The sequence below is a fragment of the Malus sylvestris genome, chromosome 13 (assembly GCF_916048215.2).
Source record: "Malus sylvestris chromosome 13, drMalSylv7.2, whole genome shotgun sequence".
NCBI classification, from domain to species: domain Eukaryota; kingdom Viridiplantae; phylum Streptophyta; class Magnoliopsida; order Rosales; family Rosaceae; genus Malus; species Malus sylvestris.
The window spans coordinates 28,979,197-29,004,849 of NC_062272.1; the positions used below are offsets into that span (position 1 = coordinate 28,979,197).

The 25,653-nt window shown below is 34.0% G+C and overlaps 2 protein-coding genes and 1 long non-coding RNA gene across 9 annotated transcripts; all 3 read left to right on the forward strand.

Annotated features, from left to right (window-relative positions):
• The first annotated feature begins 1,857 nt into the window (after positions 1-1,857).
• LOC126596211 (beta-amylase 2, chloroplastic-like) lies at positions 1,858-11,934 on the forward strand. 6 transcript variants are annotated; one of them, XR_007613911.1, is made up of 8 exons: positions 1,858-1,926; positions 7,588-7,702; positions 8,611-8,711; positions 9,065-9,226; positions 9,421-9,556; positions 9,986-10,101; positions 10,234-10,313; positions 11,659-11,934. XR_007613911.1 is itself a non-coding variant. In XM_050262725.1 (5 exons), the coding sequence occupies exons 3-5, from the start codon at positions 8,685-8,687 to the stop codon at positions 9,643-9,645; spliced, it is 414 nt and encodes a 137-aa protein (XP_050118682.1). In that variant the 5' UTR covers positions 1,860-1,926; positions 7,588-7,702; positions 8,611-8,684; the 3' UTR covers positions 9,646-9,729. The 6 variants fall into 6 exon arrangements, 1 of the variants encoding a protein (XP_050118682.1); XR_007613914.1 differs by having other exon boundaries at positions 11,683-11,934; XR_007613910.1 differs by lacking the exons at positions 9,986-10,101; positions 10,234-10,313 and having other exon boundaries at positions 1,861-1,926.
• A 299-nt stretch (positions 11,935-12,233) lies between these two features.
• Positions 12,234-18,689, forward strand: LOC126596210 (uncharacterized). 2 transcript variants are annotated; one of them, XM_050262724.1, is made up of 3 exons: positions 12,234-12,432; positions 12,777-12,827; positions 18,169-18,689. In XM_050262724.1, exons 1-3 carry the CDS (start codon positions 12,382-12,384, stop codon positions 18,481-18,483), a joined length of 417 nt encoding a protein of 138 aa, XP_050118681.1. In that variant the 5' UTR covers positions 12,234-12,381; the 3' UTR covers positions 18,484-18,689. The 2 variants fall into 2 exon arrangements, 1 of the variants encoding a protein (XP_050118681.1); XR_007613909.1 differs by lacking the exons at positions 12,234-12,432; positions 18,169-18,689 and adding an exon at positions 17,714-18,151 and having other exon boundaries at positions 12,502-12,827.
• Positions 18,690-19,149: 460 nt separating this feature from the next.
• Positions 19,150-24,168, forward strand: LOC126596215 (uncharacterized). Its single transcript, XR_007613916.1, has 3 exons — positions 19,150-19,345; positions 20,497-20,584; positions 24,034-24,168. It is a non-coding gene; the product is annotated as an uncharacterized LOC126596215 (long non-coding RNA).
• The last annotated feature ends 1,485 nt before the right edge of the window (positions 24,169-25,653 follow it).

A 25,653-nucleotide genomic window follows, 5' to 3' on the forward strand; every position in this document is an offset into this window, starting at 1 on the left:
CTTGACACAGCTGAAGAGAGTAGGAATAAGTGTCGTTTCCCACAGACGGCGCCAAATGTTGATGCACAAAATCAGCGAAGACTTTGGTACAACAGAAAGTGTCAGGTTTTGTGACCTTCGCTTGGTTGCTTGGTTGCTTCAGTCACTAGTGAGGATAAGTACGTAAATGAATAGAGACAGAAAAGCAAACACAGGATGTACGTGGTTCACCCAGATTGGCTACGTCCACGGAGTAGAGGAGTTCTTATTAGTAGTGAAGGGCTTACACAAGTACAAAGGATCAAGCTCTCAATTTAGTGAGTTCTTGTGAATGATTTAACACAAAATGGCATTAGGCAATATTGTGGGGGAATGACCCCTATTTATAGAAAAACTTGTAGCTTTGTCACATTGACATGTGTCATGTTATGATTGGTTCTTGATGTTGACACGTGCTGCGCTCTGATTGGCTTCTAATCTTGACACGTGTCGAGTAGTGATTGGCCTCCTGGTCGGAGGGGAACTCTTCTGGGTCCTTGACAGTATAGCGTTGGCCGGTGCTCGGTAGTTTCGGGATTGGTCAAGTATGGTACAAACAGTGTCATTAATGTAATCCCATCTTTTGGACACATTATGCTAATGGTAATCTCATCATGCTTAATTACCATTCTTTCTTCATGTCATTATTTTCAAAGCATTACCATATTAGATAGGTGGTGTTAGCACAGAATCCCATGTGTATGTTAGGCTGTACTATTAATATCATGATCTGAACATGAGGGATTAGCACAATAATCATACTCAGTAATCATGTTATGCATGACATCAAGGCCTGTACTATTAACTTCCAATGGTTGACAAATTTGGAATTTGTTCATCGAATTGGGTTTTCTGGAGTTTTAAGTTCTTGGATCTATTCGAGATTTTAAATGGGATTTTCCTTTATTAAACTATAATTTTGTGCTTAGGAGACCATCTGAAGCCGCTTGAATTTTTTTGCGCAGGAACTTTTTAATAGAGCTTTAAGCTCTTCTTATTCTGTTTCAATTGTTAGCTTCTGTTTAGTGTGCTGTTAGTTTGTTGTTAGGTTGCTGGCATTGTTTGTTAATTATTATTAACAAGTTTTTGTTGTGTGATTTGAATTTGAACGAAATTAGTAAACACAACAGAGAAAAGTTTAGCGCAAAGTTTTGTCCTGTGTTTTCAGCCATTAATCTATAGTAGGACAGTTAGAGTCTCCAGTTTTGTAGATTCTTTTAGATTTTGATTCTTGAATTTCAGTTTCTTTATGACCGACAATTTGAGGTTCAGTTATACTTACAAATGTAATCGACCTTACAACAATGCTTATAAAAAACTATGTATGTTATAAAATAAAAATAATCACAGAAATTTTGCTCCCCTAATTGGTCATTAGGTTGTTGTTTTTCTTTAACATCTGAAGAACATTATATCAAAGACATCTAAACTTTTAAATGTGTCATAATTGATCATCAGATTAAATCTAAGTGCCATAGTTGAAAAATCTTGGGATTCAAAGCTATGGTGCCAACAATACCACCACACCCAAATATATGAATAGAAATATAGTCACTATAGGCTAACTAAAGAACCCAGGCTTGAATATAAACCAGGGCATAAAACACTTACCAAACTTTTCAAATGACTCAATTGTTCACTTAACTTGATAACTACTTCCTGCAATTGATAAATCACATCATTAGATGCAATAAAAAATACATGAAAGTGAAATGCACTTAATTTGATTTGCACTTTGTTTTCTTGTACATCTTACTGTTACGAGATTAAATTTAACAGACATCCATACTAACAACTTCTGTTTTCAAAATTTGTGGAAACCAGCTGTGATATGTTGAAGGAAAGTTCAGAAAAGAAAACACCTCTACATACCAAAGATTATGTCTAACTTTAGCATACTTGAAGCCGGTATGCTATGCCATCAGCTGCTTCTAGTTTTGTAAACAGTTAATACTATCTTAAAATTGAAATTATGAATCCTTATAATTGAAATGCCAATGATTCAAAGCTCATGATTGAATTATTATAGTTCTGTAAGATTTATTGAATACTTTTTTTCAAACTGTTTCTCGTAGCGGAATCACTGCCACCAACAGCTATGGCTGCGCAGTTTGTCGTCGTCCAGTATTCCTCCGAAATTCCACTATCTCTCTTTACTCTCTCCGACTCAGTGCGTCTCTATTCTTCCAGGTACACCCATATCTATATCCCAAACGACTCTTTATATGTATCTATTTGTTAGATAAGGCTTTTGCCTTTTGGGTTCAATTTTATCTGCTGTCTGCATTGGATTTGATGTCTTCTCAGTCCTTATTTTTTTTTAACCAGCAATGGAGCTTTCATTATCGCTTGAGAAATTGGCAAATGAAAGCTGCTTCACTTGCACAGTGTAAAACATTCATTGTTATTGTATGATGTCTTCTTAATATAAGATGATTAGGTGTAGGTGATTATATTTTGTACCAGTAACATCGATTGGTTCGTGTTGTGAATTAACAATTATGTGATCGTGAGACAATTGTACGAAGATAAAGTATTGGGTTGTTGTTTGGTGTGGGTGCAAATTATGTCGGAGAAATTATTTTGCTTAGTGCTTTGGAGCATCATTTTTGAAAAGGGTAAACTGTCGGTTTACCCCCTAAACTTTCACCTCACTTTCGATTTCCCCCCTGAACTTTTCTATTGGAAAATTAAGGACTCAAACTAATTTTTTTAGCCAATTTGCCCCCTACCGTTAGTTTTTCATATATTCCATCCATATTTCCGTTAAGTGAGACCATGTGCATAACATGTGAGGATAGTTAAGTCATTTCAATTTAAAAATGATTAAAAACTGAAAATAAATAAATAATAATAATTTTCCCTCTATTTTTTCCCGCTAATTCCTATCCTCAATTTTAATTTTCCCTCTCATTCCTATTCATGAGAAATAACATATGGTGTTATTGTTTTCATAAGTAGCTAAGTTAATTTTTTTTTTGAAGCATGTACTACCATTTTTATTTTCTCTAACAAATTAATAATTTGACAAATGCTCATGATGTTATTGTCTCTAAAGCAGTGCATTAATATAAGAAACATGTCCATAAAAAAGACTAGGGTTTCTTATATTAATGCACTGCTTTGGAGACAATAGCACCATTAGCATTTGTCAAATTATTAATTTGTTAGAGAAAATAAAAATTGTAGACAATAACACCATATGTCATTTCTCATGCATAGAAATGAGAGGGAAAAATAAAATCGAGGATAGGAATTAGGGGGAAAAAATAGAGAGAAAGTTTTGCTTTTTTTATTATTTTCAGTTTTTTAATCATTTTTAAGAGTAAAATAACTTAACTACCCTCACATGTTGTGCACATGATCTCACTTAACGGAAATATGGATGGAATATATGAAAAACTAACGGTAGGGGGCAAATTGGCTAAAAAAATTAGTTTGAGTCCTTAATTTTCCAATGGAAAAGTTCAGGGGGGAAATCGAAAGTGAGGTGAAAGTTCAGGGGGTAAACCGACAGTTTACTCTTTTTGAAAAACATATGGTCAAGTCAGAGAAAAATGTCAGTTTTGTGCTTATATACTGTAAAGATGCTTGGGCTGGTATATATATTTCCACATATTGTATTGGTAGCCACAAACATTTGTGTTTTATCCGGCAGTGTGATGCCATTTTTATCCCAACAGATTCTAGAAGTGATCTCTGTTTCTGTTATCAAATGTTGTGTGGTTTCCTATTTTTTTTTCTTCTTTTGGTTGGAAAGTAATGGAGAAGATAAAATTTGAAAGACACAGTTGGCGTGTTTACCTGCTATTGAATAATTCTCGGCTACTTTTACCATCTTTTGAAAGCTGTGGATGGGCTGAATGATAACATGTTAACAGTAGTTTTAAACCAATATGAACTTACCCCATTTTGAAAGAAAATTAAAGAAATAATGATGGGCATGCATGTTAAAAATATTATGAATTTAAAAAGGTGAAACCCAACTCACAACTGCTACCTGTTTAGTTTAACACAACTTTCCTCTGCTTGGTTGTTGAGAAAATGTTGGGAAACAAAGGAACTCAATTTGAGTGCTATTGTTAGGATGGATGCTTATTTTGACAAGCTTATTAAGTCTTGGATAATTTATGAATTTAAGATCTTCAACTTTAGTATTTAAGAAGTAATATGTGTTTTTTTTTTTTTTGTGCAACGGTTAAAGAAGAGTGCGAGGAAACTTTAGAAAAGATTAAGGAAGGTGAATTGATCATGGTATTTAAGTTTTAACGATTCAATTTCTTAAAATTTGGTAAATGCTGGCATTTAATAGTACTTTGAAGATGGATTTTTGACAGAGTTTTGACTCTCTATGCGCATTTTTTATTTAGTCTTTGGCAAGCCATCATATATGATAAATAAAATAATTGGGTTTTAGTAAATATTGATTTTATAAAATTCTGTGTTTAAATTTCTAGGTTCTGATGAATTCTCATTTAGAGTTGGTGACTACCAATCAACTCACCATCAACTTTAGATCAAGATTGAACTATGCCTTAAATGTGTAAGTGATAGGAGCACATTTATGCGACTTAGTTGGCTTGTTCTTGTGCATTTATGTCGTGTTTCCTTAGTTATTTTAATGTTTAAAGTCCTTTTCGTGTGTTTTCAGATTTTAAGGACAAAGTAGGCAAGAAGATGCATTTTGGAGCATTTTGGAGCAAATAATGCATGTCACATATTTGGAACCAAGGTTTGGACGAAATTGAAGACTTAAAGAGGCTAAGAATGTGAAGAATTAGTGTACAAAGGATCAAGAACTCAGCCACAAAAGGACACACATCCTTGCCGTGCAATCCACATAGCATTCCCTTTGGATTCCCATGCATGCTTAATCATCTTTGTCCCCTAAAATATTTCTGATTTCATGCCTCAATACACTCAATTGCTGCATACCTTTTGTTCCCTTCACCCATCAGATTTCACACAACTTTCACAACCATTCCATGCACCAATTGATGCTCCATCATCCACATTTGGGATCCAATGCCGTGTGCAACACATGTTGTTGCACCTTTGACTAATTTCTAAAACATTTCACCTCCCCTTTTCATTTCCATGCAATGAACACAATCATTCATGCTCCCTAGCTGAAATACCACTCCATTTTACCCTCCATACTTTGCATCATTGCTCCATTTTCATCCTTGGACCATTGCACACCACAAATTCACCCTCCTTGCTGTGCATTTCCCCCACTGCCTAATCTGATTCTCTAGGGTTTTTAGGGCCTATATATACATGTTTACAACCCTTGGCAAAGGGTTCAACCTCCCATATTCATCATTCATGCAGAAAATTCGTCCATACTCACCCTAGGCAGCAAAACACCCAAAAAACACCATTCTAGTGCCCAGAAAACATAACAGCCACTCCACCTTATTCCACCCTCTTTGCCAAGTTCTCTACCATCCTTCAACCATCAAACACTCCTCCATACTCACCCTAAACCTCTCCATACCATTCCCCATCCATTCTACACCATAAAACTACCCAAAACATCTTCACAACCCAATCTGCCGCAAGCAAAGAAGGGGACAGATTCACTACGATTGTTTGGCTATTCATTCTAGTTGTTGAACGATTTTAGGTGTTTTCTATCTTATATTTCAATGTCTAATTCATGTAATCTTTGTTTTGCTTTAAGTATGATTAGCTAAATTCGTTTTGGCTAAGGGTGGATTCAAAACCATGATTATATAAGTGAAATAAATTGATTACTCTCGGTTATCGTTGCATGAGTCGTGAATACAATTTGTTTAACCGTTTAATTTAGAACTTATTCTTGTATGTTGGTTGAGAGTGCACGCTTAATTTGCATACTTGAATTTGATGCTAGGATATAAGTTTGTTTCACCTAATCGTTATGAATTTATATTCGTAAGTAGTAAAGGTCGCTAGTCACGATCGTGTTAAGTAGATTCTTGGCAAGAGTATCATGCTTTTCATAGTTGCGAATGCCTTGTCGATGCTTATGATTTCCAAAGAACATAATGATTCTAACCTGTATCTTTATCATGTTGTTCATATAAAGAACTTGTTAGGAATAATTTGTTTGCGATGCATATTCATCCAATTCAATGATTCTAGGGAAATCTGAAGGTTAATTTAAGCGGATCTAATTAACTTGGAGTGTCGAGGTTCATAACTTATTCAATTGATAACTGGAAATCGATTTAGGTTGCATATATTTCATGTGTGGAGAAGAACCCCTTAGCCATTCCATCATCCATTGATTCTTCATAACTTTGTATTACAATCTGTTTCTCTTACAATCTGCCATTTAAGTTTATTTTCGTCCAAATCAAATCCCCAATTATTTTGAATTCCTAGATTAATTGGAAAGTGTGTTGGTTTATGTTTTTAAGTGTTTTGGTACAAGTTAAAACCCAAATTCGTCCAATTTGATGCTTTGTGTTCAAAACTGCCCAGAAAGTGTTTTTAAGGCAGTTTTGAATCTTTTGATTGTTGTTTTGAGTTTTTGGTTTGTTTTAGTATTTTAAACGTGAGTTTTGCATTCTTTGAGTCTAATCTAGTGCTTTAAACTTTGTTTTTACATTTCTAAGGCAGTTTTCAAGTGTTTAGCAATCCCTCCTAATCCCCGGTCTAGAACGATCCCTATTTACATACTTTGCTACAATTGATAAAAAGAGGGTTTAATTTTGTGTGTTAACTTATTTTTCACATCAGTAAGTCATGTTTTTCATTCTATTTTGTTGATTTTGTCATCACAATTTATTAAAAAGTTGGGATATCAGTTAATTTTTAGTCTTGGATTTTAACTTTTTATTTGTATTTCTGGAAGATTGCAGAAAACTTGCATTGAGATTCAACTCTTCGATTCAAAGGACCTTAGGATTGAAGGCTGAATTATTGTAAGTCTATCTTATGTCACAGGTTTACCCATATTTTTATTTCCAATCATTTCTTGACACTATATTAGTAATCCCAATTATTATAGAGAATTAACAGATTAAGATCTATTTAGACAGTGGACTCTGTGTTGTCTCAAGGTGATTTATGCTTATTTCTCCATTTGTTACGGATGAGTGGATGCCTATGATAAAGTGAAAGTGAAATCTAAGAGTTTTTAATTTAAATGCACTCATTTAGCACTCACATTTATCTGATTGAGTAGATAAAAAAATAGGGAAACATGGATTATGTATGCACCTTCATTTTGTTTTCTTATACGTCTTACTGTTAAAAGATTAAATTTAACAGAAAGCCATACTAACAGCTTCAGTTTTCAAAATTTGTGGAAACCAGCTGTGATCTGTTGCAGGAAAGATTCAGAAAAGAAAACATCTTTACATACTGAAGATTATGTCTACTTTAGCATACTTGAAGCCTTTTGAAGTCGGTATGCTATGCCATCAGCTGCTTCTAATTTTGTAAACAGTTAATACTATCTTAAAATTGAAATTATGAATCCTTATAATTGAAATGCCAATGATTCGAAGCTCATGACTGAATTATTATAGTTCTGCAAGATTTATTGAATACTTTTTTTCAAACTGTCTCTCGCAGCGGAATCACCGCCACCAACGGCTATGGCTACGCAGTTCGTCGTCGTCTAGTATTCCTCCGAAATTCCACCATCTCTCTTTACTCTCTCTGACTCATTGCGTCTCTATTCTTCCAGGTACACCCATATCTATATCCCAAACGACTCTTTATATGTATCTATTAGTTATGTGCTTATATACTGTAAGGATGCTTGGGCTGGTATATATATTTCCACATATTGTATGGGTAGCCACAAGCATTTGTGTTTTATCCGGCAGTGTGATGCCATTTTTATCCAAACAGGAACAGGTTCTGGAAGTGATCTCTGTTTCTGTTATCAAATGTGTGTAGTTTCCTATTTTTTTTCTTCTTTTGGCTGGAAGTAATGGAGAAGATAAAATTTGAAAGACAGTTGTGGTAATCCTTGAGATAAAAGTAGATGATCCAAGGATTAAAACATATATTTCAAGGAATTAATGTTGGATGCAAAGAACAATGTTACAGTTTCACTATCATATATCCAAATATCGTAAGTTTGGGACTTAACGTAAGTTATAGTTAGCAAGACCACTTACAAGTTATAAATGTTTTTTTTTTTTTTTGCCGGGGGGGGGGGGGGGGGAGGGGAAGCAATTGAAAAACTTGATATCACCTTTGCATTTGTATGTTATCAATGTAAAGATTATTCTTTTGATCAGTTAGATGTCACAGTTTTTGTAATCAATGCTTTGGTTAACTATAAATCCACACACCATTTTCATAAGATTTGTTTTTCTGCCAACATATTAATTTTGCTCAATGATTGAATATTTTTTTTATAGAAATGATGTAATGGGTTAATCTAAAATTCCGAACTGAACTCTTACATGACTGCAACTGCACATGCTCCTTTTTTTTGGTTGTTAGGTCTTATTTTTATTTCATTTTTTGGTAAATGCAATTGTTGGTTTTGCAAAGAACTGACTTTTGTCTTATTTATAGTTCTCTATGCATGTAGTTTCACCTTTTTTTTATCTCGAGTAGCTGGTTGTCTTTATTTATCAGGCCCAAGGTTGTGATTCTGGATGCTGACATGATTAACCACCGGTTGGTGTTCCTTGGGAACTTGGTGCGGAGAAATGCAAGCATGCTGCAACGTATTATGGGTATATTACTACAACTTTTTTCCCCCTTTCTGTAAATGATACTATCAAACAAAGCATTGTTTTCCAACTGGTATAAAACAAGATTCTTTTCCACCAAAAAAAAGACTAGGTATCCATACTGTATGGTTATTTTCTTTATAGTATAAACCTGTTGAATCAACCATTGAATTGGTTTTGGAGTTTTCGTTTGGTCAGAGAGAGAGTGTTTTTTTGGGTGAAAGTTTTAATCAGTGAGACTTGGAAGAAAATGGAAGAATTTTCCTTTTCTATGCTCTAAGAATCAGACCCTATGCATTCTTACTGTTTAATGCTGAGAGTTTCTATTTTGTTATATTATAATGGAACCAATGCAGGTTTACTTCGACTACATGAGGAGCTTCAGAGTTGAATTTCATGAGTTTTTTGAGGAAGGAATAAAATCAGAAATTGAAGTTGGATTAGGTCCATGTGGAGAGCTACGGTATCCTTATCCTGAACGGCATGGTTGGAAATATCCTGGTATTGGTGAATTCCAGGTACCTTAATAAATGGTGATCCCTCCTTTCATTAGTGGCATGCATAATAGCTAGGGACTAACGGTTATTTCTAAATGTTAAGTTAATAGCCCTTCATTCATCTGTGGTTATGACCTTAAGCCTGTAGCTCATTTGATTGTTTACTTCTATCTGAACTTTGAAGTAGTTCTCTGATTCAACCTGGTTTGGTGCAGTGTTATGACCGATACTGGATGAAGAATATGACGCAGGCTGCAAAAGCAAGGGGCCACTCCTTTTGGGCCAGAGTACCAGATAGTGCAGGTTCTTATAATTCCCAACCACATGAGATAGGGTTTTTCCGTGACGGAGGTGATTATGATAGCTACTATGGCAGTTTCTTTCTTAATTGGTACTCCTGTGTGTTGATTGATCATGGTGATCGGGTATATGAATCTTAGAGCACCATTGCGCTTGGTAGATATAGGATCCTTATTGAATGATACAAAAAAACTCAATCTTTTCTATCTATTGGTTACTAGTAATTTGGATTGGTGTCTGAGATTTAGAGAATGGCTCGCATCTTTAATTTCTGTTTCCTTAATTATTACTGTTTTCAATATTTTTACTGCTGGGTATTGATGATTTGTAGTCTGTGAGGGCTTCAATCTGTTGGAATTTTGAATGGTTATTGCTTCATTGGAATTTGGGTGGTCCAAATTTTGAATTAGAAGAAAACCCATTTGATTAATATTTTAGGTGGATTGGCTCTATGTGTTTCGTCTGTTATTTCTTCCCCAGTTGGAAAGTGGAAGCCCCAACTTTGAGCTCAGAGCTTGAATTTCTCAATCATTTGTTTCTCTGCACTCTCATCAGTTCACTCTCTGAGGAACTGGGTACTTTTCCAGCTCTAACAAGTTATACTCCATTTAATTGCTTAATTGAGGTTTTTTGTTTCTCTTTTTCACTCTTTCATCAGTTCACTGGCTTTTTTGTTTCTCTTGATCCTTCTTAATTATCATCTATTAATCTTTCCATTCATAATGAAGCTTAAATGTCAACCTGTTTTGAGGTAGCCACATGAACCATTGCAAGAAACGTGTTGCTGACTCGGGATTTGACATTGCAGGTTTCATTGACTTCCTATCCTGTGCTTACTTATTTTTTATTATCTGATTTTAAACTTTTAACAGCATAAAGCTTATGAAAATTCAAATGTATTTGACCACAATATAATTTTAGAGGATTTAAAAAGTGAAGATTTTTTGTGGATGTAGAAGAATGTTTTAAGTCTAACATATTTTAATGTGGACTATCCTTTTATTTGGGTCAATTTACATTGTCGATCATTGATAATATTAACGTTGCAATCCTTGATTCCCAATGAAGAATGGCTGTTTTGTATCAATCATTATTGGAAGGAAAAGAGAGGCAAGAGAAACATTAGATGTGTAATAGTTTTACTAAACAAACAGAATTATATCACACATTTTGTATCCTATAGCTCATCACAGTAATCATAGTTGGTCAGTTTAATTATTAGCAGCTGATAAGTGTTTGTAAAGAAGTGTAGCCATGGGAATTTAAACAAATTCAAATTTATAGATTCAAATGGGTCAAGGTTGATGTGGTAAGGAATTTATGGACAGTTGGACACACACACACACACTCACAGATATATATATATATATTAGTCCACCCTATACGTATTCTTTTGTCAAGCATTTCCAAAGTTCCACTAGCTTAGATACTGGTTGTTTTTCAGAAATCAAACATGCAAAATTTCTATGCATGTTTTAAAATTGGTTGTAGGAAGTACGCTTCTAAGTGGACATTCTGTGTGAAGGTTGTTTTGGTCAGATATGCAATAGAAATTTGCATCATTGGGGTGTCTGGTGTCTGTCAATGTTTAATGGGCTGCTAGCTTTAAAACCCCACAATTAGCAAGCAAGGCGAGGCTTAAATTGTGGTCATGTGGTTGGTGATTGATTTTTTCTCATGACAATTCCAATGTTTCTTTACATAGAGCTCATGATTGTATAGCATGGGTTTCCAATAATAAAAAAATCTTAACACACGATAAGAGTGCTTCCACTTTGTTAAGGTGTTTTCTTTTCTCAATAGCAATGAACCATTCAGCCTACATTTATTTATTTGAGAAAACTTTAGAATTAGTCTTTGAAATTTTTACTCTAGCATCTCTTCAAGAATAAAAGAACAATTACCAAATTAAAATCCCTATAGACATTGCTTATATCTTTATCTCCGTAAGACCCTAATCCAGAATTCCCAGGGATGCAAAAGATTCCACATCTGTTTGGTCATTTTGCTAAATTTCATTAGATTTGGCCCTTAAATTTGAAAAAGCTTTCATCTTGCTGTAAATTTAAGTCTTTTCTCTCTGTGTTGGTCCATCTCCTCATATTTGAAAGTCTCAGAATTGCTAATGGATTTATTGTGTTTGAGAATTTCAGGATTTTGGATTTTGATCGGTTTAGGTTGCTGCAGATGGGGGCTTTGGATGTAAGGCGGTGGTTGGCAGACACCGAAAGGTTGATTACCCTCCTTATGGAAGGAACTTTGTGAACTATCAGCCTACTGGAAGGTTTTGCAATGGCAAACTGGACACTGACATCAGTTGTAAGTGGAAAATTTAGCTTCCAAATAAATTGCTTTTTATTTAATGTTGATCTGTGTAGTGTTTTTAGTTAATAGAAATTGACTGGTAATTAACAATATTACCATTTAGATGCCTTCAGTTGTTCTTATTGAAAGTATTAGTTGAATTCTACTATTTACAGCAAACCATATAAACAATAATATGTAATTCCAAGAGGAGAGATTTAATGGCATTACTATGTTTTTAGTTCGATTCAATGATGCAAACTGTTAATTTCCTTTGCAGTTACTTTTATTTCAAGACACTGCACTCTTCTTTCAACCCTGCATTCTTATGAATCCTCGAAATATTATTTTCGCGCAGAATTAGTTTGCCAAATTCACATGACAGTGTTAAAATTGAGAATTGCTAAAATAGTGTGATTTACTTGGAATCTGACGGTGCTAAACTGTAGCAAATAAGTTTTTCCTGTTGTATTGAATTTGCGAAGGGCTTCCTTTCCACTTTTGATAACTCAGCAGCTGCAAGCAAAGCAGAGAGTTTTTTTATTCAAGAGCAACAATGCAGAACAATTTCCATGGGAAGAGTCATGGATTCCTATTTCTTAGCTCTCACTGCCATTGTCACTGTAACACTCGCTCTCTTCCTCTGAAAGATAAATCTGAATTTTTGAACCATGATTTGTTAGTTACGCAGTCCTTGGAACGAAATACGAACACAACTCGACAATAGGGTCTTCATGTTGTCCCACATCGGAGGATTATTATAAAATTTATAAACTTTATTAGGGTTTACATTAGGCTTTTCATCTCCAAATAATTCTTTAAATTTGGTTCCCTTATGGCTCGGATATGCATACACTCATCGTTTGGAATTTGGTTTTGACTGCAAATTTGGAATTTGGTGTTTATAGCATTTGATTTTCTCGGATTTTTTACATGTTTTTGTGATGACACGGGGGATGAATTCTAGGATGGAGGTGAAAGGATTTGGAAGAATCAGATATGCCTATTCATTTGCAAGGTGATTGTTTTACAGCTTAAAATACCGTGCGAGTTTATTTCACTAACATTGCATTGGTTTATTAATTTGATATGTTTTTTTGGTGTGTGAAAATCGAAGAACTTTTAAGTGTTTGCAAATTTGGTTGACACTTAAGTGCAATTCATTTTGGTCAAGGCTTTGGTTTGTGGCCAGTTGGAATTCATTTAGCTAAAATAAGATAAATCTCTTTTTGAGCGAATCTGGGGTTTTATTAGGTGTGGGTTCTTTTGGCCTATTTTTTTTTTAATTGATTTGGGGTTCTGTTTTGTTTGGTTTGCTAAGATTTGGTTCCCCAAAATTAGTTTTACATGCAATAAGAATATTGCGGATCAAATTGTAGGTCCAAACGTGTCTTGAAGTAGATGTATATACCTGATGAATTGCTTAAACATGATCTGGATGGTAAACCTTCTGTTGATATACCAAGCTGCCTAGTTTTAGTGTTTGTTGATATAAAAGATGAATAGCATGGGGGGATCAATTATTTTTCTTCTTTTGTTGATTGAGGTGGGTTATAGGAATAAGGTGACGTTTTAGAGTTGAAATTGTTAGTGTTTTTCGTGATGCTCTTTCCTTTTCTCACTACAAAAAAAATGGTCATTTGCTACCAACAATTTCCGAGGACCTATAAATACCCTCGTAAAAATTGCTATTTCCAACAAAAAATTATGCTCCGTCAGAAATATGTCGACAAGAGGTTTACTATTTTCAACACCCAAAATGCCCTTAGAAAAGGGTTCCTTTGCCGTCGGAAATAGCTATTTTTTTGAGGGAAAATTTGGCGCCACATTTATTTACGAAGAAACTTATTTTCGTCGGTAAAGTATTATTTTTTCCAAGGGCATGTTTTAGTTGTCTGAAGTAATTGTTTATTTCCGAGGGCAAGTAGAGGCCTTAAAAAATAACCATCTATTTTCGAGGGCAACCAATGGCTCTCGAAAATAGATATTTATTTATGAGGGCATATAGTTGTCGTTGAAAAAGATCATTGACTAGAAAAAATATTAGATTGTGTGGTATCCACTAATGTAACTATTTTAAATTGAAGATCAAATTAGTTCATTGTATTCTTATAGGGCGAGGAGTGTAGTTGTAAAAAAAAAAAAAAAAATCAAAATCGAAGCTAAAATAACCGTAAAATCGTGATTTTCCATTTATAACCGTCAATTTTTTTTTCCCTTTACCTAATCTATGAATGTTTGTTTTTTGCGATTTTTTATGTATGCTATCTCGGAGTATATACAAATAAGTTTGACAGTTGGATCGTTGAAACTAGTTTTGTAGAATGAGTGTCCCATCAAAACGATAGATTCAACATACACTTAGAGTTTATTTTATATTTCCATTAAGTATAACATAAGATTTTGTGGTATCCACTAGTGTAAATATTTTTAATTGTATATCAAATTAGTTCATTGTATCCCTATAAGGTCGAAGAGTGTAGTTGTAAAAAAATATCAAAATTGAAGCTAAAATAACCGTTAAATCATGATTTTTCATTAATCACCGTCAAAAATTTCGTTCCATTACCTAATCTCTAAATGTTTATTGTTTGCGATTTTTGACGTATGCTACCTCAAAGTATATACAAACAAGTTTGAGGATTGGATCGCTGAAACTAGTTTCATATAATGCGTATCCTACCAAAATGATATATTCAACAAACACTATGAATTTATTTTATACTTCTATTAAGTATAACATAAGATTTTGGGTATCCACTAGTGTAAATATTTTAAATAGAAGATCAAATTCATTCATTGTATTCTTATAGGGTCGAGGAGTGTAGCTATAAAAAGTTATCATAATAGGAGCTAAAATAATTGTTAAATCGTGATTTTTCATTTATAATCGTTTGTCTCGTTACCTAATCTTTTAATGTTCTTTGTTTGCAATTCTTGACATATGCAATCTTAAAATATATACAAAAAAATTTGACGAATGGATCGTTGAAACTAATTTCATAGAATGCGTATCTCATCAAAACGATAGATTCAACAAACATTGAGAATGTATTTTATACTTCCATTAAGTACATAAGATTTTATAGTATCCACTTGTGTAAATATTTTAAATTATAGATCAAATTCGTTCATTGTCTTCTTATAGGGTCAAGGAGTGTAATTATAAAAAATCATCAAAATCGGAACTAAAATAATCATTAAATAGTGATTTTTCGTTTATAACAGTCGAAAAGTTTTGTCCCATTACATAATCTCTGAATATTTATTTCTTGCGATTTTTTACGTATGTGATATCGGAGTAACACAAACAATTTTGACGATTGGATCGTTGAAGTTAGTTTTGTAGAACACATATCGCCTAAAACAATCAATTCAAATATAATCATACATTTGACCAAAACAAAAAGAATCATATAAACAATACAATTAAAAAAATTTGGCGGAGGCGGGAGACTAAAATTTTGGTGGGCTGCCAAAATTTTGGCATGGACCTCTAAAAACTCAACTCTCAATTTCCAAAGAGAGCACTCAGCGCCCTTTAGCTTTCTCTCATCCTTTTCACTTCTCTCAAGCAGCTTCTCTGCCTTTCCTTTTCATAAACAAAACCCTAGCCTCTAGCCTTTATTTCGTTCATCAAAATCAACACCATCTTCTCCGTTGCTCTCTATCTCTGCCTTCATCCAAAAATTTCCACACGCTCCCACCCCTGCAAACCGAGCCCAGTTCCACCTTTTCGAAATCAAAAGCAAAACCATCTCTGATTGCAAACCCGGCGAGTTCCTCGCGAACTCGTCCTCCCTGATACTCTGCAACAACAAACCCCTTAAAATTCGTTGATTTGAACTTAACTCCAGAAGGGAAAACCATGGGTTCCTTTGCTACACACCACAGCTGCGCCGAGTTTCAGTCGACTGCGCACCCAAGTCCGCGGCTTCTTCTGTAACAGTGAGCACCTGTTTTTTCTTGTAATTTTTCGTTAAGCGTAGGATGACCACCAAATGTTTGATGAAATGTCTCAAAGGGTTATGACATTTTGGAACGCGTTTGGAAACTGGGTTATTTGCTACTTTACTTGTAAATCCAAGTTTTTCCTTGAAATTTGTATTTATCAAGAAATTCGATGAGACCATTTGCTTATTTTAGGAAATGGGGCTGTTTCTTATGCTATAAGATTTGATGTGAGTGTGATGTTAATCAACCATTGAAATACCACAAATTTTGGTTGTAATGTTGTTTGTTGTTGGCTCTGCAGGGGATATCTGTTTTAATTTGAAATGGGTTAGAAAGACAAGGGTGGTTGTCATCAAGCGAGGGTGGGTGTTAATAGTTTTCTAATCTGTTATTTATTAATTAATAGTTTTCTAATCTCATTTGCAGGTAATGATAACAAGAGGCAAAGACAAGGGTGAGTGTCATCAAGCGATTCATTCCCTCTCAGAAGCACGCCATCATGGAAGGCAACAATCTGGTATTAGTCCAGCCCTATTATTTGTAATTTGGTATATTGTTCTAGTTTAACTAATTTTGTCTTGCAATTCTTTAAGCAACTTTATATACAGTTTCATTCAATATTATAGCATCTTTCTTCATGAGAGAACTTCTTACAAATCCATTCTGTTGTGGTCACTCCAATCCAGTTGAGATTGTAGATGATCTCTATGATTATCTCAACAAAAATGTTCGATCATGTTTTTGGGCTTATGCTTTTTTCTCACGACTACCATTGAGCAATTGGAATTGGCCAGTGTAATGTGGTTGATAGTCTGTAGACAGTATGCTTATTTATTAAAAGTATCTTTAATGCTTGGAAGCTCTTCTAATGGTCATATTAGTATTCAAGTTCCCTGTCTTGTGTAATGCATATTGGATGAGTTCTATTGTGTTGAAAAAAATAATTTGGTTTGAAGGATACCCTTCAGACGCGAATGTAGTATATAATGTTCAAGGCTTTTTGCTATTCGATCCTTAATAGTCTCAAATCTAATTTCTTTCAATGCTCAAGGCTTTTGGTCATTCGGTTCCAATGAATTACATGGATTTGGTTGCTGCTAAACATTTACTCTGTCATTGCAGGTAAAGAAACATATCAAGCACGGCCAAAGTCATGAAGGTGGGATTTTCATTGTTGAAGCGCTTCTACATTCGAACTCCACAATGAACTCCTCAATGGTTGGTTAAAGCGGACATGGAAAACTAGCGTTACAAGACGTATCATAGGATTGTAACAAGTACTTTAAATTTTTTACATTGATTTTTGGTATATGTAGTTGAATATATGGTTTCATTAATATAAAACAATTCATTCAATAAAAATTGCCATTGAAAATATTATTGAACTTATATAAAAAAAAAAACATTGTATTTGTATCCTATTGTTTTTTACCGACAAAATAGGATAATCGCCCATATATAATTCCAACGCCTCTTGACCCTCATAAATATGTTTTTATGCATATTTTTGACAATTCTTAATTGTTAGTAATAGTAATTGCGACGATTATATACTCTTGTAAATAACATTTTACTATTGGAAAAACATTTTTTGACACAATGTTTTGGTCATAAAAAAAATCATCAGAAAAAAGAGATGTCGTCGTTCAGAAAGTATATTCAACGGGCATATAAGTATTTGCGACCACATTGACATGTCGAAAATAAAATAATTTTGCCATTTTGAAAATTCATTTCCGATGGAAAGATAACTAGTAACGACGAGCCTCATGCCTTGGAAATGAAGCATTTTTTACGGCTGGACAAGAAAAAAGTATTTCCAATGGAGCAATTTCCGACGCCCAACGAGGGCTTTTTCCTGTCGGAAATAAGTATTTGCGACTGCAAATTACCTTTTCCGACATCATTTGACCATCGCTAATGATGTTTAATTTTGTAGTGTCTTCTTAGTGAAAAAACATACTAAAATAACAACGCAATGGTGGTGAGAATAAGCGTTCTCAGGTATCTATGGATGTGTGATATGAATTAGGTGGATGATGTTGAAGCATCAGTCAATAAAAAACAAATAGGATCTCAGATATTATACATTAATCCTTACATTAGTGCTTGAAAGATTAGCTGTTGAAACAAGAACATCACACTTTTTTTGCTTTTTTGTTTAGCTGTTAAAACACGTGTCTGGCCTGCTGGACGTATATTTTGCTATCTTAACTTGAAGGGCAATATAAGTGTTAAATGCATGTTGCTTATGTTTCTCAGGAAACATAGCATTTTTTGCAACTGTATCTTTTGTAAACAGCTCGGTTGAATGTATATAAAACCCGAATTGCTCATCTTACCAACACCTTTTACTCATCTATCCCTTTTGTTCGTTCATGATTATGTTGAATTTATTTTTTCAGGTTAAATGTCTCATTCATGTGGTTAAGGCTGGTGCATTCATGTCCTGCAGCAACGCGCATGAATTTTTGCTAGTCTATACTAAAGTAGGGGGGAGGGCAGGCACTATTCACGTTTGTTTTGATTTTGCTTTATTTACAACAATACCAGCCGAATGGGAGTGGGTTGGGAGGGTAATTCTCAAAATTTCAGAGGGTAATTTTCTCCATATGGCTTATCAAGGAACCACTCGATTTCACGCTATTTACAACAAAGCCGTCAGGTTTGGGCTGATATTGGGGCTGGGTTGGAAGGGCAATTTTTTCCTGTTTGTTTGAGACGGATTGGGGTGGGTTTACGTTTGCTGTCATTCAGTGAGGGTTTCGGGGATGGGAGGCCATGCCTCCAATAGAGAGGGAGACAGAGAGACAGAGCGAGAGAGAGAGGGAGAGGGATCCTGGCATGGGTGAGTGGAAGGGAGACAGTGAGAAAAAGAGAGAGGGAGGGGTTGGATGGTGAACAGAGCCGAGTAAGGTCCCCTCAGTTCATGAATCACTCTGGATCGTCCTTTCCGTTTTGCATGTCGGATCAATGGCTGGATTTTGAAAGCTAAGTTCCATTTTTTATTCCATTCTTTGCTGTTAGCATAGATGTGAACTGTTGGGTTAGGTTTTGGGGGTTCCTTTGTTTCGTTTTCTCTCATTTTGGGGATGCATCTCTCTGTTCTGTGCATTGTCTTCTGTTTTAAGGTCAGTTTTCTTCTTCTTTTTTGTGGCTTTTTTTGGGGGGGGGGGGGGTTTCAGTTTGTTGATCTTTCACTCTGTATTTAGATTTTTCGTTCGTGAATGATTAAATGGGTATTGGGTTTTGGTGGTTGAAAATATGTTTTTTTTTTTCTGCTTAAGCTTCTTGCTCATTTTCTTGGGACTTTTGGATCTCAGGTTAAATGGGTATTGGGTTTTGGTGGTTTAAAATATGATTTTTTTCTGCTTAAGCTTCTTGCTCATTTTTCTGGCTCATTTTTCTGGGATTTTTGGTTTTTGGTTGCAAGGGTAAAGAGAATGCTAAAATCTTAGAAATTGGTATTGGCAATTGTATTAATGCATTTGCATTTTGGTTGGTTTGCATTATAGGTGCATTGAGACCTAAAAATATTTACGTGAACTTCATAAATTTTTCTGAGGCTCTGATCCTTGAAGGGTATGTGTTCTTGAGCTAAGTTCAATTTTTAATTCGCTTCTCCACTGTTAGCATAGATTGTCATCATTTCTGCCCTTTTGTTATGAATTATTTCTGGATATTATATAAACTGCATAAAATTTGGATATGATGAGAAATCTAATTAAACTGAATCTTAGTAATGATTTCATTTTTGAGAAGCTGTCGAAAAACAAAGTTTAGATAGGAAAAACATCATCCTTACCAGTTAAGTCATTGATAGCATTTTGAGCATCCTGAAAAAGTAAATGAGAGTATGATGAGATTCAATTTAGTTACAAATTGACAAACTGTTAAAGGCAGAGGTTGGGCTCTAAACTATTGTTCAGTGTTTATCTGTACTGGTTTGTCTTACGGAAGTATTATTTCAAATTTGTTGTGTGCTTGAGGAGGTCTATCTTTTATTCTGTCCTGAAATTGGTCTGTCTTTGGAATGGAAAGATACAAATTTCGTAAATGTTTTGATATTTTTGATATGATTTATACTTGGGATTTATATTTTTCAAAGTTTGTAAAAGTACTTGACCTGTGATGAGTTCCTTTGTATACCTTATTAAATAAGTTACATATTTTTCGTGAATAATTGTGTGTTTGATCTGGTACTAGAACAAGAATGCTGTTTGAAATTTTGTTGGCGTACTAAGTGAAACTACCACTACTGAGGCTTTGGAGGAATGGTGTCGAAACCCATCAAATTTTCCCATACTGATTGCTTCATTTATTTTGTTAAGCGTTATTTGCCTCATTGTTCCTGTGATGGTTTCATCAATAGTGGTAACATGGGATAACTTCATGTTTTTTTCTTTCGGTTTTACAACATTTTTCCTCGCTTCAAAATCTTATAGGCTTCATAAATTTACTTACCTTTGTTGGGATTCTGATCTTTTTACTGAAATTGTTTTGGTCCCTGCTACTCAACTCTGATTTCTACTATTAATTGCTGCTGAAATGTGACTTTTGCTATTAATTTATTTACCCTTCATATTTATGCTGCTTTTTTATTCCATTCAAATTAAATAATGTAGTTAATCTTGATATGAATTCTCTCTGCAACAATAATTAGCGATTTTAGTTTAAATTATTATTGATTTGTTCTTGATCTGCTGTTGAATCTTTCTTAATTTGGATTGCAGGTGGTTCTGACGCGGAGGAGAAGCTGTAAGAGGTAATGATTTTGCTGCACTTAAGTGCAGCTGTTCTTCAACTCATATAAACTTTCTAGTAGGGTTCAAACTGTTAAGGGTTTTATTATTTTGCAAAACCTTTTTAGCAGCAGAAGTTTGGTCTTTTTGTGGTTGCATTATTACACTATACAACTCAAGTTAGAAGGGGTTTCTTGCTAACTGATGTGACTTAGGAATTCTAGAAGTAGTTGCATTTTACAATATACAACTTCAGTTTGTCTCAGTTTCTCAATGAGTGCCATATGAATTCTTAATTTAATTTCGGAAGGTGATGCGTTTAAAGTTTGTGTTATGTGATGAAGTTAGCATTTTGTATTTTTCTTTATTATATACTGGTGGTGAACATTTTTAGCATATTGGTTGAGAAAGATTTATCATTTTCTCATTTTTGTATTTCTATAAATTTTGAGAGTCTTCGTTCTTCAAAAATCAGAAAGGTTACAATGTAGTAAGGGTGTAAGAGTTGCCCAGGATCAAGCAAAAGGAGTAATAGATTCAGCATTTACGCACTGAAGTAGGCCAAAAGTGGAAACCGACCAGTAAAGATTATGGTAATTCACTAATTTAAACATAAACCAGCTTTGAGAGTGATACTCACCCATTGTCGGTTTTCCTTGCGAGCATATTTTCTACCCAAAGTTTCCCAAACTGTTCTCAAACCGCTGTATCGGCATATCTTTCCAACTTCTAATAGTCTCTGGTGCTAGAACATCTTCTAACTTCATTCTAAAAAAAATAGATTGATACGTAATGACATCTGAAACCAGGTAAGTAAACAGTTTAATGAGGACGAAATTCAGAAGTAGACCCAAATTGTCAGATATTCCTTGGGAGTAAGCATTGTTCGTTTTTAATCACAAATGGTAGCTGAAATTATCTTATTTATTACCACCATTGATTTGAATTTGTAATACACAATGTTTAAATCATTTGATCGTTAGTTAGTTAAATTTAATACTGGTAGTTTGGTTGTGATCGAATTGATCCAATCTCAAAAAGTGTGACATGTGAGGTGATAACAGACTAACAGAGGAGAATGAGTTGACACTTCTGTGTTTGATTTACAAATTTTGGCTAATTCTTGCCTTTTTTTTTGTTTCCTGGTGATATATATCTGTCTTCATAACCAAGTAGCGATAACTTTGAGTTTCTAGAAGTTTTAATGCGTGGTTTATTGAATTGATTTTGATGTGTGGCTTATTCAATTTGAATTTGGATATGTGCTAATTTGAAGAACTTGACAAAATCTGAGGAACCTTATTCACTATTTGGCCATTAGATAAAACATCAATATAATTTCCCTCGCTTTCACTGATTCTTTGTGATTAAAGTCTAGAAAAATAGAGTGAAAAAGATGCAACTTTTTTATGGGATTGACAATTTTCGGTTTAGTTTTGGATAAAAAAGAATCGGTGTGTTACTTATTAAGTTGAGTTAACAAATTTGCAACATGCAACAGAGCACATAGGAGAACTTTTCAAACGAGTTAAGAAGATCCAGCTGAAAAGAACTTACAAGATAGAGAACTGGTATGCTGCTTTGTCTTTGTGTTGGATTTTGATGTTTATGTTTTGCTTCTAAGTAGACTTTATACTGTTTTAGATCTGTTTTGTAAATGTGCTTAAAGATTGGACATGTTATTGAATATTAGCCATGTAGTTTGAATTGGATATGTGATTGAATATTAGGTATTTAGTTTGAATTGATTTGAATATGTGGTTTATTGAATTGGAATTTGGATGTGTGCTAATTTGAATTGGATATGTTTGAGTTAGAGATGTGCTACTTTGAATTGGAGTGTGCTATATTGATATATAATGAACTAATGGATACAGAACACACACGCACACATTCACCAGTCACCACATACTTTGGGTTGTTCCTGTATGGGTGAATCGCTCTAATACTGTGTATTGGCATGGTTAATTCTTTTAGGTGTAGGTTACCCTATAGATGTTACAATTTAGGTCTCGAATAATCTTTCTCACCTCCCTCTAATACCATCAAGTCAAGTGGACCTTTCCTAAACAAACCTACCAATCTCTAAAATCTTCCAAATTTCCATACCTCTTCTATTATGTTTTCAGTGGATCAAGACTTTTTGTTGACATCTTAGTGTTTGTGTTCAACACATAACTCAACAACGAGTTACAAGGAAATGAGATATTTATGCAAATCATTTGGAGTTTGATCTATTTGTATTAATGTACGAATGGAGAATTATTGTAATTGGTTTTTTTCATGTTTAACATCTTTTGTTATTCATATTTTTACCTCTTTTCCAATTTTGGGTAGCATTTTTTGCTTTTTAGTTGGCTTTAAAACGAAATTTTTTAAGCTGCCAAACTGCATTTGGTTTTGTTTGAAGCTACTAAACCGCATTTGGTTCTGTTTGATTGTTGTCTATTTAGAGTTTTTCCTGTTTTGGTTGGTGGGGTTGAATTTATTTGGGTTTATATTTGATTTAGTTGGTTAATTTTTTTATTAGTTGCAGATGATATATTACTGTGGAACTTTCAATCTTTGTGGTCGTTTCAGTGGTAGTTTTTGCATATCTTGATATTTAATGATAAAAAAATTAATGACATTGGTCATAAAACAATTTTTTGGTTTGGTTTAGAAGAATGCGGTTGGTTCAGTGAGATTTTTATTCATTAACTGCATAACCAAATTTATGAATTGTATATGTTGTCTTGATATCTATGAATGTGTAATGGAGATGTAAACAGATAGTATGAATGAGAGGGTTGAAATGGAATCAACCCTGTGGTTGGGGACTGAACGAATGTAAAATGTTGGATCTGGTATAAATTGGATAGTTGAGCATCCCAGTGTGATTCTTTGTTTTTCCAAGAGAGCATATCTGTTTTGAGTCTGCTGTACTTATTGCTTTAATTTTTTATGACCCTTAATAATAGAGATTGAACTACAGTGTGGTATGATGATGCTTCCAATGTTTTAGATGACATTGATCTATATTAGTTTAAAGAATATATAAAGATTTGTTTATAGGGGGAACCATTAGGTATTAATTCATATATGTATTGGGTAGGTTGATCAGCTTCGATTTCAGCAATAGAGAAATTTAAACTGTGATATATAAAGTTGGTTATTTGCTTCTCACGCCATTGAGCCACAAAAGTTATTCCTGCACTTAGTTCTTTATTATAAAATTGAACAAATTTAATTTTCTTTTACATCCGATTGTATTGAAGAAATTTTAGGTTCCATGACATTACTGTTCCATTATGGCCTTGGTACAGAGCCCTTGCAATTTACTCAACATTTCACCTAGGCCTTGAACTTTTGTACTCTTCGCTGAACCAAATTAGTTGTGTTAGATTCAAAATATTCCTAAATTTTTTTTGTTTTGTTTTTTTTGGTTTTTTGGTGTGTCTTTGCTCATTTAGCTAAATTTCATTAGATTTCGTCTTTAAATTTGAAAGTGTTAGGGTTGCTAATGGATTTACTTTTTACAAATTTCAGAAATTTCGATCGTTGGAGGAAGAAGTTGGTTCCTTGATGTTTTGAGGTATATAATTATGTGCGATCATTTTTTTTTCAAAGCCTAATTAGTTATCTACCTTTTTTTATTTATATTCGTGAAGCTTTCATGCTTGGATTTTAAATATATGATTAACTTTTGTTCATTTTAGCTTATATTGGAACTGAGTTCATTTAAGCTTTAGAATGGAACTGGGCTTCTTAATGTTTTGTGCACGTATCTGTATCTGTCTATTTATTGTAAAGCTTGAGAAAACTGAGTAGTCGGTGTATTTGTTCCAAACAACATTCAAAATGAATGATTGGTTTATTTGTTCTAAACCCTATTACAATTGTATTTGCTTGGATGGTCGTGTTACTTGATGGAACTGCGGCTGTGCTCTTCAGCTGCTTGATTCTCTCTCTAAAGTTACCCACTCATCGTTGAAGCTTCAATTTCCATTAAAAAATTTCACTGTTGAGGTAAACTCTCTGCTAAAAGCTTCTAATTCATCCTTTATTTCTTATTTCATCTGGGCAAATTTGTTGATTAGGGTTAGGTTGGGGTCTGTGTGGTTGCTGGAAAATTTGGGAAAGAAAATGGAGTCATGGGATTAGGATTTAGGACTTTCATAACTTGATTGATTATGAATTTGTTTGTTTATCTCCTAATTAGTATTCAAATTTAGTGCATTCAAGTCCCTTTCTTAAGAGGGATCTTTTTTGATAAGAAACAAGACCTTACAACTGTTGCATTTTTCGTTTTCTTGATTTTAAAGTCTCTGTACCATGTCACGTATATTAATAGGATGCTTAGGTAATTGTAGGAGAAGTTTTGCATGCATTCTTTTGGCAATCATTTCCCAGAACCTGTAGTGATCCTGATATGAGTCTAACTCTGCCTTGGTCATAGCTCAACATGGAAACGTAACGAAATATCTTCTTTATAAGCGTTTCTAGGCTCTAGCCTCTCTTTTTGAGCAAACTTATCTAATGTATAACAAAGCATGTTCTACTAGAGCTCAAATCAAACAAAGAGAGGGAAAATCAAAATACACCAGAAATAAAAAAATAAAAAATAAAAACTTAATTTATTAAGATGTATGGAGGAAAGATTTTAGTTATTTAAATTTGGGTTAAATTAACGATGTTATGTAGTGATTCTAATTTGATGCTTGCTTGCCCTGCAATCAACTCAGTGCTTAAGGATTATGTATGTTTCCCACTTCCCAGGTCTAATTTGATCTCATGCATGTAACAACAGTTAAATTGGGGGACTGGACAATTAACTAATCATGATCATGTATGAATATGGTCTCTGCAAGCTCATTACTGTTATGGGAAACCACCTAAATAATCAATTCCTTGCTTTCTACGTACAATGTTATCAAATTCTAATTTCAAATTTTCTGATTTTGGGGTGGAGGGAGTGCTAATATAGTAATTTTCATGTATTTTGGTTCTTTGCGGGATTTTTTTTGGGTAACTTTGTGATTTGTAGTTGATTTTAGGAATTGTTTATGGGTTTGGTTTGAATGCACTGACAGAAGTTATTGTTTCTGTTAATGCATATGAAATAGGGTTTCTGCTTTCTAGGATGTTTCTGGTCTTTAGAAATTGCTT